Below are 13,167 nucleotides of genomic sequence, written 5' to 3' on the forward strand. Positions count from 1 at the left end.
GTGGAGTGCATGCCTTAGGCAAAACTGGCTTCCACCTCTTACCTCAGAAGACAAGGGCTTCAGAGCCTCATCTTAGGGCCAAGGAGGAGTTGAATGCTGCCAACTAGGAAAGGCCCAGGTTGTTTGTGTGAGCGCGTGTGTGTGTGCACGTGTGTGCAAGTGTATATGAAAGAGAGAAAGAGAGGGGGAAGGAGAGACAGACAGAGACAGAGACAGAGAGACAGACAGACACAGACAGAGAGAGTCAGAAAGAGAGATTGATTTTGAGCCAAGAGAAGAAATATGCTTTTCTGGCTAAGTCTGTGTTGGCTTGTTCAGAAAGCAGCCCCATCAAAAACCCAACTATGCAATCATTGCTGGTGATCTAGGAATCAGGCACTTCCAGTTCTCTCTCTCTATATATATTTATACACGTTTATCATCTTGAAATTTGTTTTTAAAAGCCCTTTAATCAGCATACTAAACATTCTCCAGTCTTTTTCACATTTGCAGAAATCTTATGTTTACATCACTATGGAAACAGGGATTCTCAGGGGACTAAAGACATGGAAGGCCCAGTATCACGAGGTCATCATTTAGATTAACATCAGTGAAAATTCTGACTCTTAAAACAGGGCTCTCTGGGTCCCTTTGGTCTCTGATTGTAATTTTGGATGCTGAGACCACCAGGCCACTGGCCATTTCTCTCAGTGGCCTTCATAGGGGGTCAGGTTCTAGTGGCTGGTCAATAACATATAAATGTAAAATGGTTTCAGAGAATGACTTCATGGAATGATAGTCATGGTAAAGCTATCATTCATTGCATACCTACAATTTACATGTATTACCTCATTGTCTCCTCACAAGAATATTCCAAGGTCATTCCAACCTTGTAGATGAGGAAATTGAACTTCAGAGAGATCATGCTACTTCAGTGTACACATTTGGTAAGTACTGGAGCCAGGACTTGAACCCAGGTGTATGCCAAAACCCATTCTCTTCCATTGACCCTACATCCCAGACTTACCAGAGCCCATATGTGCAACTAGGACAATTTATCTACATTCTGTGTTTTTCATGACCTTTCCTTTCTCTTGGAGAAAGAAAAAAAATTCCCCTGAAAAAAAACATGTTCACTGTGTCAGAATAACAATCCCCTGACGTCTTCTATTCCTAATATCTTAATTCAGCTCATGACGTTCCCACCTGTCTTCTGTGCCCACTCCTACTGCCCACAAGCTCTCCTGCTCATTGCCCATGCTGCCACGCAGGGGAGCATTATTAACACAGATTAGGTGGACAAATCCCATAAAAAATTTTCATGACACCCTTGTCCAGAGAAGTCCAACAGGACCTTTTCAGAAGAAAAATCTTGCCCTTGCACACTGGAAAACACTCATGAGCCTCTATTAAAAAGAAGGCTTTGAAATAAGAGAGATTTCATTTTATCCTCCATATCCTCGACTTGGGGTGCACTCGTTACCAGTGAGATTCCCCTCCGCCTTGGCACACCCAACAGGGCACCCAGGGACAGGGGAGTTTCTCCTACTGATGCCCATCCTCTGGCCTGGAGGTCCGCCCATAACCACCCCTTCTGGCCTGCTTCTGTAGGTGGCACCCCCATCACTCACCCAGGAGGGCCGTCTGAGGGTGGGTCCGAGCGTGTCTCCCTCTGGAGATGGACCGGGAGGGCGGCCGCTCCCTGGCCTCCGTGGGGAGGAGCAGGATCTGTCCGAGAATCAGCAGAAAGCAGCCCACCTGCATCTTTTCCATCTTCAAGAAGGGGAAGCAGAGCAAAGCTATGACAAACAGAACAGGAGGAGGGGGCAGAGTGAGATGTCTGACTGCTGCCCTGCCTTCTCACGTTTCACACATACCCCTTGTACTTAAAATGCCATTTGTGTGTGTGGTCCTTAAGAAATCCGGTAACTCCTATTGGTAGGTTCTTGGATACTCTGAGTAGGGCATGCATAGCTGGAATTTTTTATTGCTTTGGCTGCTATAAGACTGAATGGAAAACTTTAGGGGGAAAAAGTCTATCCTGAAATTTCTTTTCAATTAAGTTTATTATCAATTATTCATAGTCACATTCTATATCTTGGATTTGAAAAAGGAAAAACTACATTTGAAGATTCCAAGTAACAATAGTCTTTCAGTCTAATAATAATGAATGGCACAAATTAATATGTATAAATTTCCCAAGGAATTCATGCAAAGCTGACATAAGGTAGTATCACATAGCCAGCCTCCCAACCTCCCACATACATCTATTAAGAAGGAGCATAGTGCAGTGGCTAAGGGCTTAGACTCTGGCACCAGACTTCTCGGCTTTGAAACCTGGCTCTGCCACTTGCTACCTGTGTGTGACCTTGGGCAAGCTACTTAACCTCCCAAGCCTTATGGGAACATGGATAATATTAGTTAATTGAGTGAGTTAATACATGTAACCAAAGCATTCAGAATAGTGCCTGGTACACATGGGGAGGCGGGGACAAGCAAGCAAGCAAAGGAGCTAGAGGACCAGAGAAGAATAAGATCAAACCAGATGTTGAGTAAAAAGCTCTGAGATACATAAAGAATTCTAACCCTGAGTTGAGTTTCAGGTCTACAGGGGTAAGGGGAGTTTCAAACAGAGTAGCATTGTCTTTTCTAAAATAGAGCTGCCTTTACCTATTCTCTGTATTGGTTCTGAAGAGTAGCTGGTATGAAGGTTTGGAGGAAGGATTCTAAGCACAAAGTGCCATGGTCAGATCCACGTTTTCCTAGGATGGCCTATCTCAGTGCTTCGCATGGGATGAGATAGACACTTGGCCACACGATGGATGATGTCAAGACTACTCTATCTGGCAAAACCTCACAGAGAAGGCAATATCCTGGGTCAAAGTTTAAGTTTATTCTTCCATTATCTATGAACATAATGGGTATCACAGTGATTTATCATTTATACACATTAGGTGTAAAGGAGGGAATATTTAAAGAGGAACAACATTAAAGCAACATTGTTGCATATAAAATCTTTACTAAGTTCTTATCCTGTTCTTGGCAATTTCACCCAACTGATTTCATTTAATCCTCACACATATCTTGCAGAAATCAGAATTATTACTTCTGCTTTTTAGAGATGAGAAAATTGAGGCTCAGGGAAGTTCACTAACTTAACCAAGTTCACACAGCTAAGGTAAGCAAAGTAGGGATTCCAACCCAGGGTAAGCAGGCCAACTAGCCAATTCGTTTATTAACAGAAAACTCAATTCACTGCAAGTCAAATCCCCAGAAGTCAATTCATGAAAAGCCACAGTGGTGTCACTGTCAGAGGCGGGAAGAGGACAAGGACAGGGCAGGAACCATTTCCCAAAACTTAAATAAAATACTCAATAACTGAGTGAATTATTTGTTCAGCAAATCGCTTTCAGGAATTGACCCAATGATGAACCCAGGCCTGTCAACCTTCAAAGTCCACAGTTTTTCACACTTGCTGTATTGAGGTAGCTCACTTTTCACTATGCATTAAAGTTATATCAAAAAAAGCAAATGTTTATTCAGGGCTTACTATGTGCCAGGCACTGGGCCAAGTGCTTTAAATGTATTAAGTCATTTAATTCTTACAGTAACTTGGAGAAGTTAAGTAACTTACCCAGGGTTATGTAGCCAGTAAAAGGGAAGCTCCAGGGCACACTGGCTCATTATAGATAACTACTGCCCCCGCCTTTTTAAACAAATTTGAACTGGTCCCTGTTCATAGCTTTAACTGTGAGATTCCTTCTGAGAAAAGGAAGAAAACTTAAAAAATTTTGCCTCTTTCTCTGCTCTTAAACCTACTTTAAAGCTTCCTTGATATTTATCACATTTTATATGATATTATAAGTGTGTTACATCATGTATACGTTGTTTATTATTTAATGCTGTTCTCCTTCCTCCAAACTGAGCAAATACAGATGCTCCCCCTCACCCCACACACACATCCCATCAGCAATTTCCATTTCTGCAGTTTCAGTTACCTACAGTCAATGATGGTCCAAAAATATTAAGTAGAAAATTCCAGAAACAAACAATTTATAAATTTTAAATTGCGGGCTGTTCTAAGTAATGTGATGATATGTTAGGCCTTCCTGCTCTGTCTTGCCCTGGATGTGAATCATCCTTTTGTCCAATGTCTACACAACTTGCCCGTTAGTCACTTAGTAGCCATCTTGGTTATCATATCGACTGTCACGGTATCACAATACTGGTGTTCTAGTTACTTTTATTTTATTTAATAATGGCCCAAAGAACAAGAGTAGTGATGCTGACAATTTGGATATGCCAAAGAGAGGTCAGAAAGTGCTCCCTTAACATGTAGAAAAAAAATATATAGTAATATAGGGTTCAGTACTATCCAAGTTTCAGTCATCCAATGGGGGTATTAGAACGTATCCACCACAGCTAAGGAGGGACTACCATACGAAGTCCATGTTTATTTATTTAAAAACAAATACAACATGCTCTCAAAGCCTACTTCCATCCTGATACATTTGCACTTAAATTCAAACATTTGGAACATAATGTGGTGGATAATTATCATTTTTCAGACAAACCAAATACCATATCATGTGGTTTGGGTTTACTGTGGATTTCAAGAAGTGGTTGCATTTTCAAGTCACCATTGCTAACTGAAAGGCACTGAGGATAGGTGAAGGCTAGGAAGTTAAAAATAAACAGAACTATGTACACCTGAAACTAATATGATATTATATGTTAACTACATCTGAAAAATAAAATTTTAAAAATAATCTAAAAAAGTTTTAAAAAATAAAATAAACAGAACTAAAACTTCTAGCTGTCTAACCCTGAGCAGGTTATTTAGCCTCTCTCTGCCTCAGTTTCCTCATCTATAAACTGGAGATAATAAACGGACCTGGTTGTTGTCTGGATTAAATCAGTCCATATATATAAAGCACACAGATCACTGCCTGGCACATAGTAAGTGCTCAATAAGCATTAGCTACTTGCTGTTTTTGTTATTATTATATTATTGTCATCATTATGCAATCAAGCAAATTAATATAAAGTATACATTGTTAATATTGGCATACTAAGCCATTTAATGTACCTTAACTTGTTTTTAGAGATGAGGAAATTGATAGTTACTATGACACGCAAATCCATAATCTAAAAATATATTTAGTATCCGAAAATATTTAAAACTTCTTTTTCGTACTGCAATGGCACAGCAAGTCACAGGCTGGTAGAAAATCTTTGTAAAACGTATATCTGATATATTATTTCTATCCAGACAATATAAACTCTTATGACTCAATACGAAAAAGACAAACCACCCATTTGAAAATGTGAGAAAGATTTGAATGGTCATATCACCAAAGAAGATATTCAGCTGACAAATAAATATATGAAAAGGCATTCAACATTCTTAGTCATTAAAAAAATGCAAATTAAAACCACAATGAGATTCCATGACAAATCCACTAGAATAGCTACAATTAAAAAGGCTGATATGACCAAGAATTGGCAAAGAATTGTGAATAACCTAGAACCCTAAAACATTGCTGGTAAGAATGCAAAATGGTGCAGCCACTTTGGAAAACAATTTGGCAGTTTCTCATAAAGTTAAACGCACACTTGCCAAATTACACAGCACAGGGTGACCAACTGCCCTGGTCTGCCCAGAACTGCTTATGTTTTAACACCGAAAATCCTACATCCTGAGAAATTCCTCAGTTTCAGACAGACTGGGATGTTTCGTTCCCCCATCAGCAACCCCAATCCTAGGTATTTACCCAAAAGGTATAAAAACACGTCCACACGAAGAGCTATACTCAATGCCCCTAGAAGCTTTATTTGGAAAAGCTAAAAACTGCAAACAGTGCAAATGTCATATATTCGTGAATGGATAAATAAATTGTGGTACATCCATGCAATGGAACACTACTCGGGAATTAAAGGAATGATATACTGGATAAATTTCAAAATACTTATGCAAAGTGAAGGCAGCCAGAAGCAAAAAAATTACATACTGAATGATTCTAATTATTTCAATGACATTCAATAAAGGGCAACATTATATGACAGAAAGCAGATCAGTGGTTCTGGGGGTTGGAGGTGGGAAAAAGAGGATTGGCTACAAATGGACATGAGGGAAATTTAGGGGCTTATAGAAATGTTTACATCATGATTACATGGCTCTATACATTTGTCTGAATACATCAAATTATACATTTAAAAGTGATAAATTCTATTGTATGTAAGTTATACTGTAAAAAAGCTGTTTAAAAGAAATTAAAAGAATGGGCACAAGGATAGTGTATACATGCTCATATAAAGCCAGTATGGCAATATTAATATCAGACAAGATAGATTTTTATAAAAAATGCAATGGCAGTGAAACAAGAAAAAATAAGTCAGTGCATGTAGCCCATATTAATAATCGCTTCTCAGTTCAGTATTTACAGCTGATAGCATTCGAAGAACAGGAGCCAATTCTAACCGGAAAATGGAATGATGTGTGAGAAACAGTTTCTTTCATCTATGGGTATACGAGAAGAATTGTGCTGAGAAATAGAGGTTAATTCAATCTGAACAGATTCTCTGAAGCATTTGAGAGCATTTGGAAAGAATATTTGAAAAATTACAACAGCTTTGACTTTTGTTTTAGCAATTTTTCTCCTCTCCCTGGGACAATGAGTCTTTTCATTCAGTTTTACCAAGGGAGTGGGAAGAGAGAGAGGAGACTGTTCTGACCCTCTTAGCTATGGGCTCTTCTAAGCATCCCTGTTCCAAGTAAATTGACATGCGAGGAAACTCCCACCAGAGTCAACACTACATGCTGGGGTCCCCGAGAGGAGAGGCCTGGCTCCACCATGCACACACTGTGTGACCTCAGTTAGGTGACCTAATTCTCTGGGCTTTAGTTAGATAGCCATATGATGAGGGGCGCGGCCTGGAAGCAGTATTCCTCAACCTAAAGCAGACCGCCGACCACGGCCACACTGCCTGCTACCCTGGAGAAAGTTGGGCCTGCAGCACTCCCAGGCCGTTAGTCCTGCCTCCGAACAGGGAGAGAAACAGGGGAGGGCCCTAACACTTCTTAGGTGCCTATTTTTCGGCCAGGCCGTGAACTAGGTATTTTGTATATTTTCTTCTTATTTGATCCACACGATCATTCTGTGAGGTGAACACCTTCCCAAATTTATGGATGGAACACTGAGATTCACAAATGAAAACTGTCTCCAAGGCCTCAGAGCATCCCTTGGGTAGTCAGCTTACTTGTTTAAAAAAAGGTTCTGAACCATCTCCCCAAGTCTGAAAGTTCTCAGACATCAGATTCCGTAGCTTTGTCCCTCAAAGGCCACTCCATCAGCACACTGAGCAGGCATACCAACTACTCTCTGCGTCCACAGTGTCACAGTACCGGAGCTGCAGCAATCTCGGAGGCCGAACCTTCCTGTCTCCCATCTAATGCCAGAATCCCCATCTCCCATCTAATGCCAGAATCCCCATCTCGTGCAAGGCGGGAATGTGGGAACCCAGCCTCCGCTAGGACTCAAGGCCATGGTTTTCAGGTAGCTCTAAATTTTAGGCTGCACTCTCCTTGATGTCTACCTGACATTGCCTGTCTGTGATTGTCACCCAATAGTAAAGGCCTGCTTGCCAGCCCACCCTTTCCAGATATAAAGTCACCTTCTTCCACTAAAGTACTTTCACTGTTAAGGTGACCCCGCCTGTGCAGCCACCCGGACTGGGAATTTACAGGCAGCTTCCACATCTTCCTCACATCACCATCACATTCATGAGGGGACAAACTCTGGATTATGGCTGCCCTGTCCAGCACTCCTGATTGTCCCCACCACTGACCGCTGCAGTGATGCTCCATTCTTTCCGTTTTCCCCCCAGAAGCTCGCAGGAGATTTAGAACTGCTCTTCCTGCCGAGGGTCCTTCATCTACTGGTCCCATCCTTCTCTGTTCAGAACCAACATGTTAATATTCAAGGCTCTCCATGATGGCCCACTGCCCACCCCTCCAACTATGGCAGACCCCCCAGCCGTGCCTGAAGAACTCAGGTTCCTGTCATAGCTGAGTACATTCACACATGCTGGTCCCCTAGCCTGGAAGGTCTACATTCTATATTGATCAAAATTGTCTTCACTCCTCAAGCCTCAGCTCACGTCACCCACTCTCTAAAATGTTCTCCGATTTTCCCAATGAAGATTGACTTTTCTACTCACCCTTGACAGTGGGTTTCTTACCTGCTCTAGCACTTGGTCCCTTTTTCTTGCTACCGTATGTCTCCCTGCCTAGACTGCGAACGAACCTTGGGACCACACCTTGTCATTTCTGTATCTCCGCCCCCACGTGCTCGGTGCTGAATTTTGTAAGTAAATTTTTAGAAAATAGATAAATGTTGAATGAACACATTTATTGATCAACGAAAGATCAATAAATGTTAACTCAAACTGGCCCTATTTCTGCACCAGACAACTGCTAAGGCTGAGCCAAGATCTTCCTCTATATACTATATTCGCCTGAATGTAGGAGACCCCAACGGCTGTCTCCTATGATGGGAGGATCCTTGCCTTTTCCCTCCTGCTGGCTGGAATGAGGGCATGCAGGCTGGAGCCCCAGAAGCCATTCTACACCATGAGGCACCATGGAAGTGGAAGCCATGCTGCATGGGAAGAGCAATGAGACAGAAGTGTGGGTCCTGGCCACTCTCACTTTGGATTCACTGCCTCCAACTGCTAGAATACCAAACAGAAATAAACTTCTTTTGTGAAGCCACTATCATTTCAGTTTTTTCTGTAACTTGGAATTGAACACAATCCTAATTAATAGACTGTTTCTAAGCCCCTTCTATTGAATCCATCTGGCACTAGCACTGAATTCAGTCTTCCAAACACAATATCATGTTTCTCATGCTCTTGCTCAAAAACTGTCAGTGACTTCCACATACCATTAGGATAAAATCTAGATTCCTTAGCTTAGCAGTCAAAGCCCCATAATCTGGCCCTGTGTTACAATGCTAACCTCAGCAACTCCCCCCAGCTGCCCCAACAATACCTCACCCCCAACACACACACACACACACACACACACACACACACACACACACACACACAATCATTAACCCTCCATTCTAGCCCAGTGGCTCCATACAGTACCTCTTACTCTCTGCTGGTTGGATTGAGTTAGAACAACTGAGATATGGGTAGGCAACTATGTTAACTTATGTGGCAAAAGGGACTTTGTCGGTATGATTAAATTAAGAATCTTGAGATGGGGATATCAGCTTAAATTATCTAAGTGGGCCCAATATAATCACAAGGGTCTTTATAAGAGGGAGAAGAAGGGGCAGGGGAGAGGAGGGAGCAGGGAGGAAGGGAAGGAGGGAAGGGGGAGGCAGAGGGGAAAGGGAAGATAGGGAGGGGGAGACTGAAAGACAGAAGAAGAGATTAGGAGCCAAAAAACATAGGAAGCTTTTGGAAGCCAGAAAAGGCAAGGGAACAGATTTCTCCCTAGAGCCTCCAGAAGTAATGCAGCCTTGCCAACACCTTGATTTTAGCCCAGTGAGACATTTAAGACTTCTGACCTCCAGAACTTTAAGATAATAAATTTTTGCTGTTTTTAAGCACTAAGTTTGTGGTAATTTGTTACAGCAGCCATAAGAAACTAATATAATAACCTAAAATTGCAATGGGGGATTCCAATGAGGGGTGAGCCACACTCCCCAATGGTAGATAACAATTCCTGTAACAAAAGCCTTAGAACTTTCCCAAATGCTAGCTGGTCCACTTGCTCAGCCACTGACTATGTGCAGATACTTTGGTAAAAATTTCAGTTTCAACAAACTTTGAACATTACTATATCCTACACACTGGTGGATTCATACACATTAATTATCTCATTTAACCTTTACAACAACCCTACGGCATAGATAGTATCATGCTCATTTGATGGACAATACAGCTGGGGCTCAGATAATATTGAGCACTTATACTGAGCTGGGCACTTCATGTGTATTAACCAGTTTAATTCTTCCAACAATCCTGTTCCCCATTTATAAATGAGGAAACTGAGGCACAGAGAGTTTAAGTAACTCTTCAAAATCTTTCCAGGTGGTGAGTGGCAGGGCTGAGACTGGAATCCAGGTTCTTCAGGTTCCAAAGTCACTGAGTGTGCTCTGGGTTGTATCCCCAGCGCTCATCACTGCCGTCCTGACGATCACCTATTACTGACAACAGCTGAAGCCTCTGGAATCAAGCCCAGCACTGCCTTTCTCTCTGAGTCCCCGTCATGGTCTTGCTGGGTAAGGCAGTGGTGGCTGTCTGCCGAGGCACATGGCATGGTTCAGAGATGATCTCACGGGCTGGAGCTCCAAGTGGCAACTGGTCCCTTGGAAGTGGTTCCCTGGCACTGTTTACTAGCAACAGTGATGACATGCTCTACTCTCGACTTGGCACTTCAGCCCTCCTCTTCCCCTGACCCCCCTCAGTTATTCCCAGATGCACATTAAATAAGGGGAGCCCTTCTGAGCTTCCCTAACTATGAGGAGTTGCAGGAAAGTGCTCTCTCCACCATGCACATGCCACAGATCAGAGGCAGCAAGTCCCAGGGAAAGCACTGGAGACTCTCTCGCCTACTTGACTGGTCTCAAACTCAACTGCTCACCCCCCTCAGATGTCCTCTCTCACTGCCCACCCAGCTTCATGCCCACCACCTTACCCAGGCCAGCATTTACACCCACCACACGCTCTTCTGCCTGCTTGTCCTGAGACCTGAGCCTGTCTCTATCCCTTTCTCCATCCCCACCCCCTCCTCACCTCATGCTTTCTCTTAGACACCAGTCAGAGCTGTTTCTTGGCAAACCATGGGATTTCCTCCTAGAACCTCCAATGACTGTCTTATTCTTCTCTGTCATTCGAGGAACAATCATTTATTTCCTTTTCTTTAAATCTTGGGCCTCATTTCAACTACCTTTACCTGACAGAGATATATGGTATTGGCTGATAAGAGCTTCAGGTAGGACAACCACCTGAGGGTGTCTCAGAAGTGGACTCTACTATAGCATCTCCAGTGATTGAGCTCAGGCCTCAGTAACTCTAGTTTGCCTAGGCCTGGACTCTAGAAGCAAGGAAACTTATAGCCCTGATTTGTAGAAAAGAGAGGCCTAGCAAACTGGGAAAGAGCGGGGAGGGGTTGAGACTGAATTTTACTGGCAGGAATAAAAGTATAAACAGATAGGGAAGTAGAAGGTGAAGAGCCACAGGTCTCTGCTTCCTCAGTGGAGGATTCTAAGGAATCAAGTACCAGGGGCTGAAAGTAAACTTTGCAGATCATAAACCCATCTTGCTATCTCGACATGGTTTTATGAGGCTGTCTCTTTGAAAGCAGGCAGAGAGAACTGTGGAAAATTCCATTTAAATATACGCAGATTATCTGCCACCTTCATGTATCCACTGAGAGGTTATCTTCATGAGTTGGGGAGGAGGTGACTACTCATAAGAATGCCTTGCTTTTTCTGGAAAGACAGGTGATGGAACTCACTATCTATCCTTAGGATGCACCTGGAACCGTTCTAAGGACTTTAACAATCCTCACAGCCCTGTAGGAATTATCATAGCATTAGACAGATAAGGAAGCTGAGGGGATAGAGTAGTTTACTAACCTAGGCAAGCTAGGCGGGCCAACCCCAGAGTTGCTGCTCTTGGCCTCAGCCCCCTGCAGCCTCTTGATTGTGTCCTGATTGTCCCACTCCCGGAAGGCCGATTAAACGCACGTGGTGCAGATGCACCCTCCCCGATTTATGGCAACTGGAAATTTGGTCATCTGGGTTTCTGCAGGGTAAGAGTTCGTGATCCTGAGAAGCTTCCTCCCTGAGCTTCCAGTCCTAGAGACCTTAACCAGAAAGGGTCTCCATTTTTCTGTCCTGTCCCCAAAATGTCCTTGGGCTTTCTAGCAACTACTATAAAATGTCCTCCCCTTTCTCTCCTTTCTCCATAGGTAGGGAGGCTGGAGCTTAAGCTGCCACAGAGAACCAACAACAAAATCCAGACGACACGGGCATTCAAATACCAGCTGACCAAGGCCTGAGGGGTGAGAACTGGCATCCATCTGGCTTGTGAGCTGAATAGCGATCCACTGGATACCTGCTCAACAAGTCTCCCTGTCCCCGGTCCATGGAGAGTAAGTCTGGGCGTCCCCGCGGCGGGGCACAGCGCCCCCACGGGGCACTCGGACGTGGCCGCTTTGCAGTGCGCCCCGCTCAGGGAGCGCGCCCCGCTCGCGGGGCCGGGGGTGGCCTCACTTCTCCCGGCCAGGGGTCCGGGCAGCGCGGCCCTCCCTGTCGCGCTCTGTCGGGAGGGGTCGGAGCGATGGGCCCCGGGAGGGGAGGGGGCGCCAGGCGTTCGGGGTCGCGCGGAGCCGCAGGGGCCGGGGGGTCAGCGCCCGCGGGCGTCGGTCAGCCCAGTTTTTGCCTGTCCGTCAGCTGGTTGGTCCGTCTATCTGCGCCCCAGGGCAGCGGGGCCGTGCGGAGTCCCGGGGAAAGCGCGCCCCGCTCACCTGCAGCCGCCGGCGCCGGGGAAGCGAGACAGAGGCGCGGCCACCCGGGTCTTTCTCGTGGGCCTCCTCGCTTCGTCGAGAGCCACGGGTACCCTCGGGGATCGCTCGTGGGAGCTGAGCAAGAAGCCCGCGCCGCTGCCGCTGTCTCCTCCTCGGCCGCCGCCTCCAAGTCCCATCCCCGAGCGCTCCTCTCGCTCTCTGGCTGCTTGGAAGGCTCGCGGCCAGCGCGGGCGGGCGGGCGACGGGGGAGGCGGCGCCGCGGCGGGCGGAAGGAGGGTTGTCCTCTTTGGGGATGGGGAAAGGGCGGAGAGGGAGCGGCCTTGAGTGCGGCCCCACCCTGCAGGCAGCCCCGGGAGCTGGGCACCTTAGCGGTGCGCCTTGCCTGCTGCCACCTGGCTCCATTCGGTTTTTCTGCAAGCCAAGAGGGGATCGGACTCCAGGAGTCCGGAGCCGCAGGCTCAGAACTACGGGGAGCTTGGGGGGTTTGGTGGAAGGATGTGGAAGGGAAGAGAGAATCTCCAGGGGGGAAAGGGAGGCACGGCAGGGGTTCTATACCGTGAACTTGGGGTCACCGATGACGACAACGAAGAAAAAGTGGTGAGAATTGGTGGCGAGTGCCAGGAGCTGTCTTGGCAGTA

The 13,167-nt window shown here is 45.2% G+C and overlaps 1 protein-coding gene across 3 annotated transcripts in view; it reads right to left on the minus strand.

The window, feature by feature from the left end:
• The window catches only part of MATN2 (matrilin 2), a 132,219-nt gene extending 119,289 nt beyond the window's left edge, over positions 1-12,930 (minus strand). For 2 of the 3 annotated variants that reach the window (XM_025050139.1, XM_015592967.1), the window contains exons 1-2: positions 12,530-12,789; positions 1,611-1,778 (exon numbers count right to left, since the gene is read on the minus strand). In XM_025050139.1, coding sequence (XP_024905907.1) covers positions 1,611-1,752 — 142 coding nt within the window. In that variant the 5' untranslated portion in view covers positions 1,753-1,778; positions 12,530-12,789. Of the gene's footprint in view, positions 1-1,610; positions 1,779-12,529 lie in introns of all 3 variants that reach the window. The other variant, XM_006916660.2, reaches the window with a different exon arrangement.
• Between the last annotated feature and the right edge of the window lie 237 nt (positions 12,931-13,167).

The sequence above is a fragment of the Pteropus alecto genome, unplaced genomic scaffold, assembly GCF_000325575.1.
Source record: "Pteropus alecto unplaced genomic scaffold, ASM32557v1 scaffold164, whole genome shotgun sequence".
Classification (NCBI taxonomy): domain Eukaryota; kingdom Metazoa; phylum Chordata; class Mammalia; order Chiroptera; family Pteropodidae; genus Pteropus; species Pteropus alecto.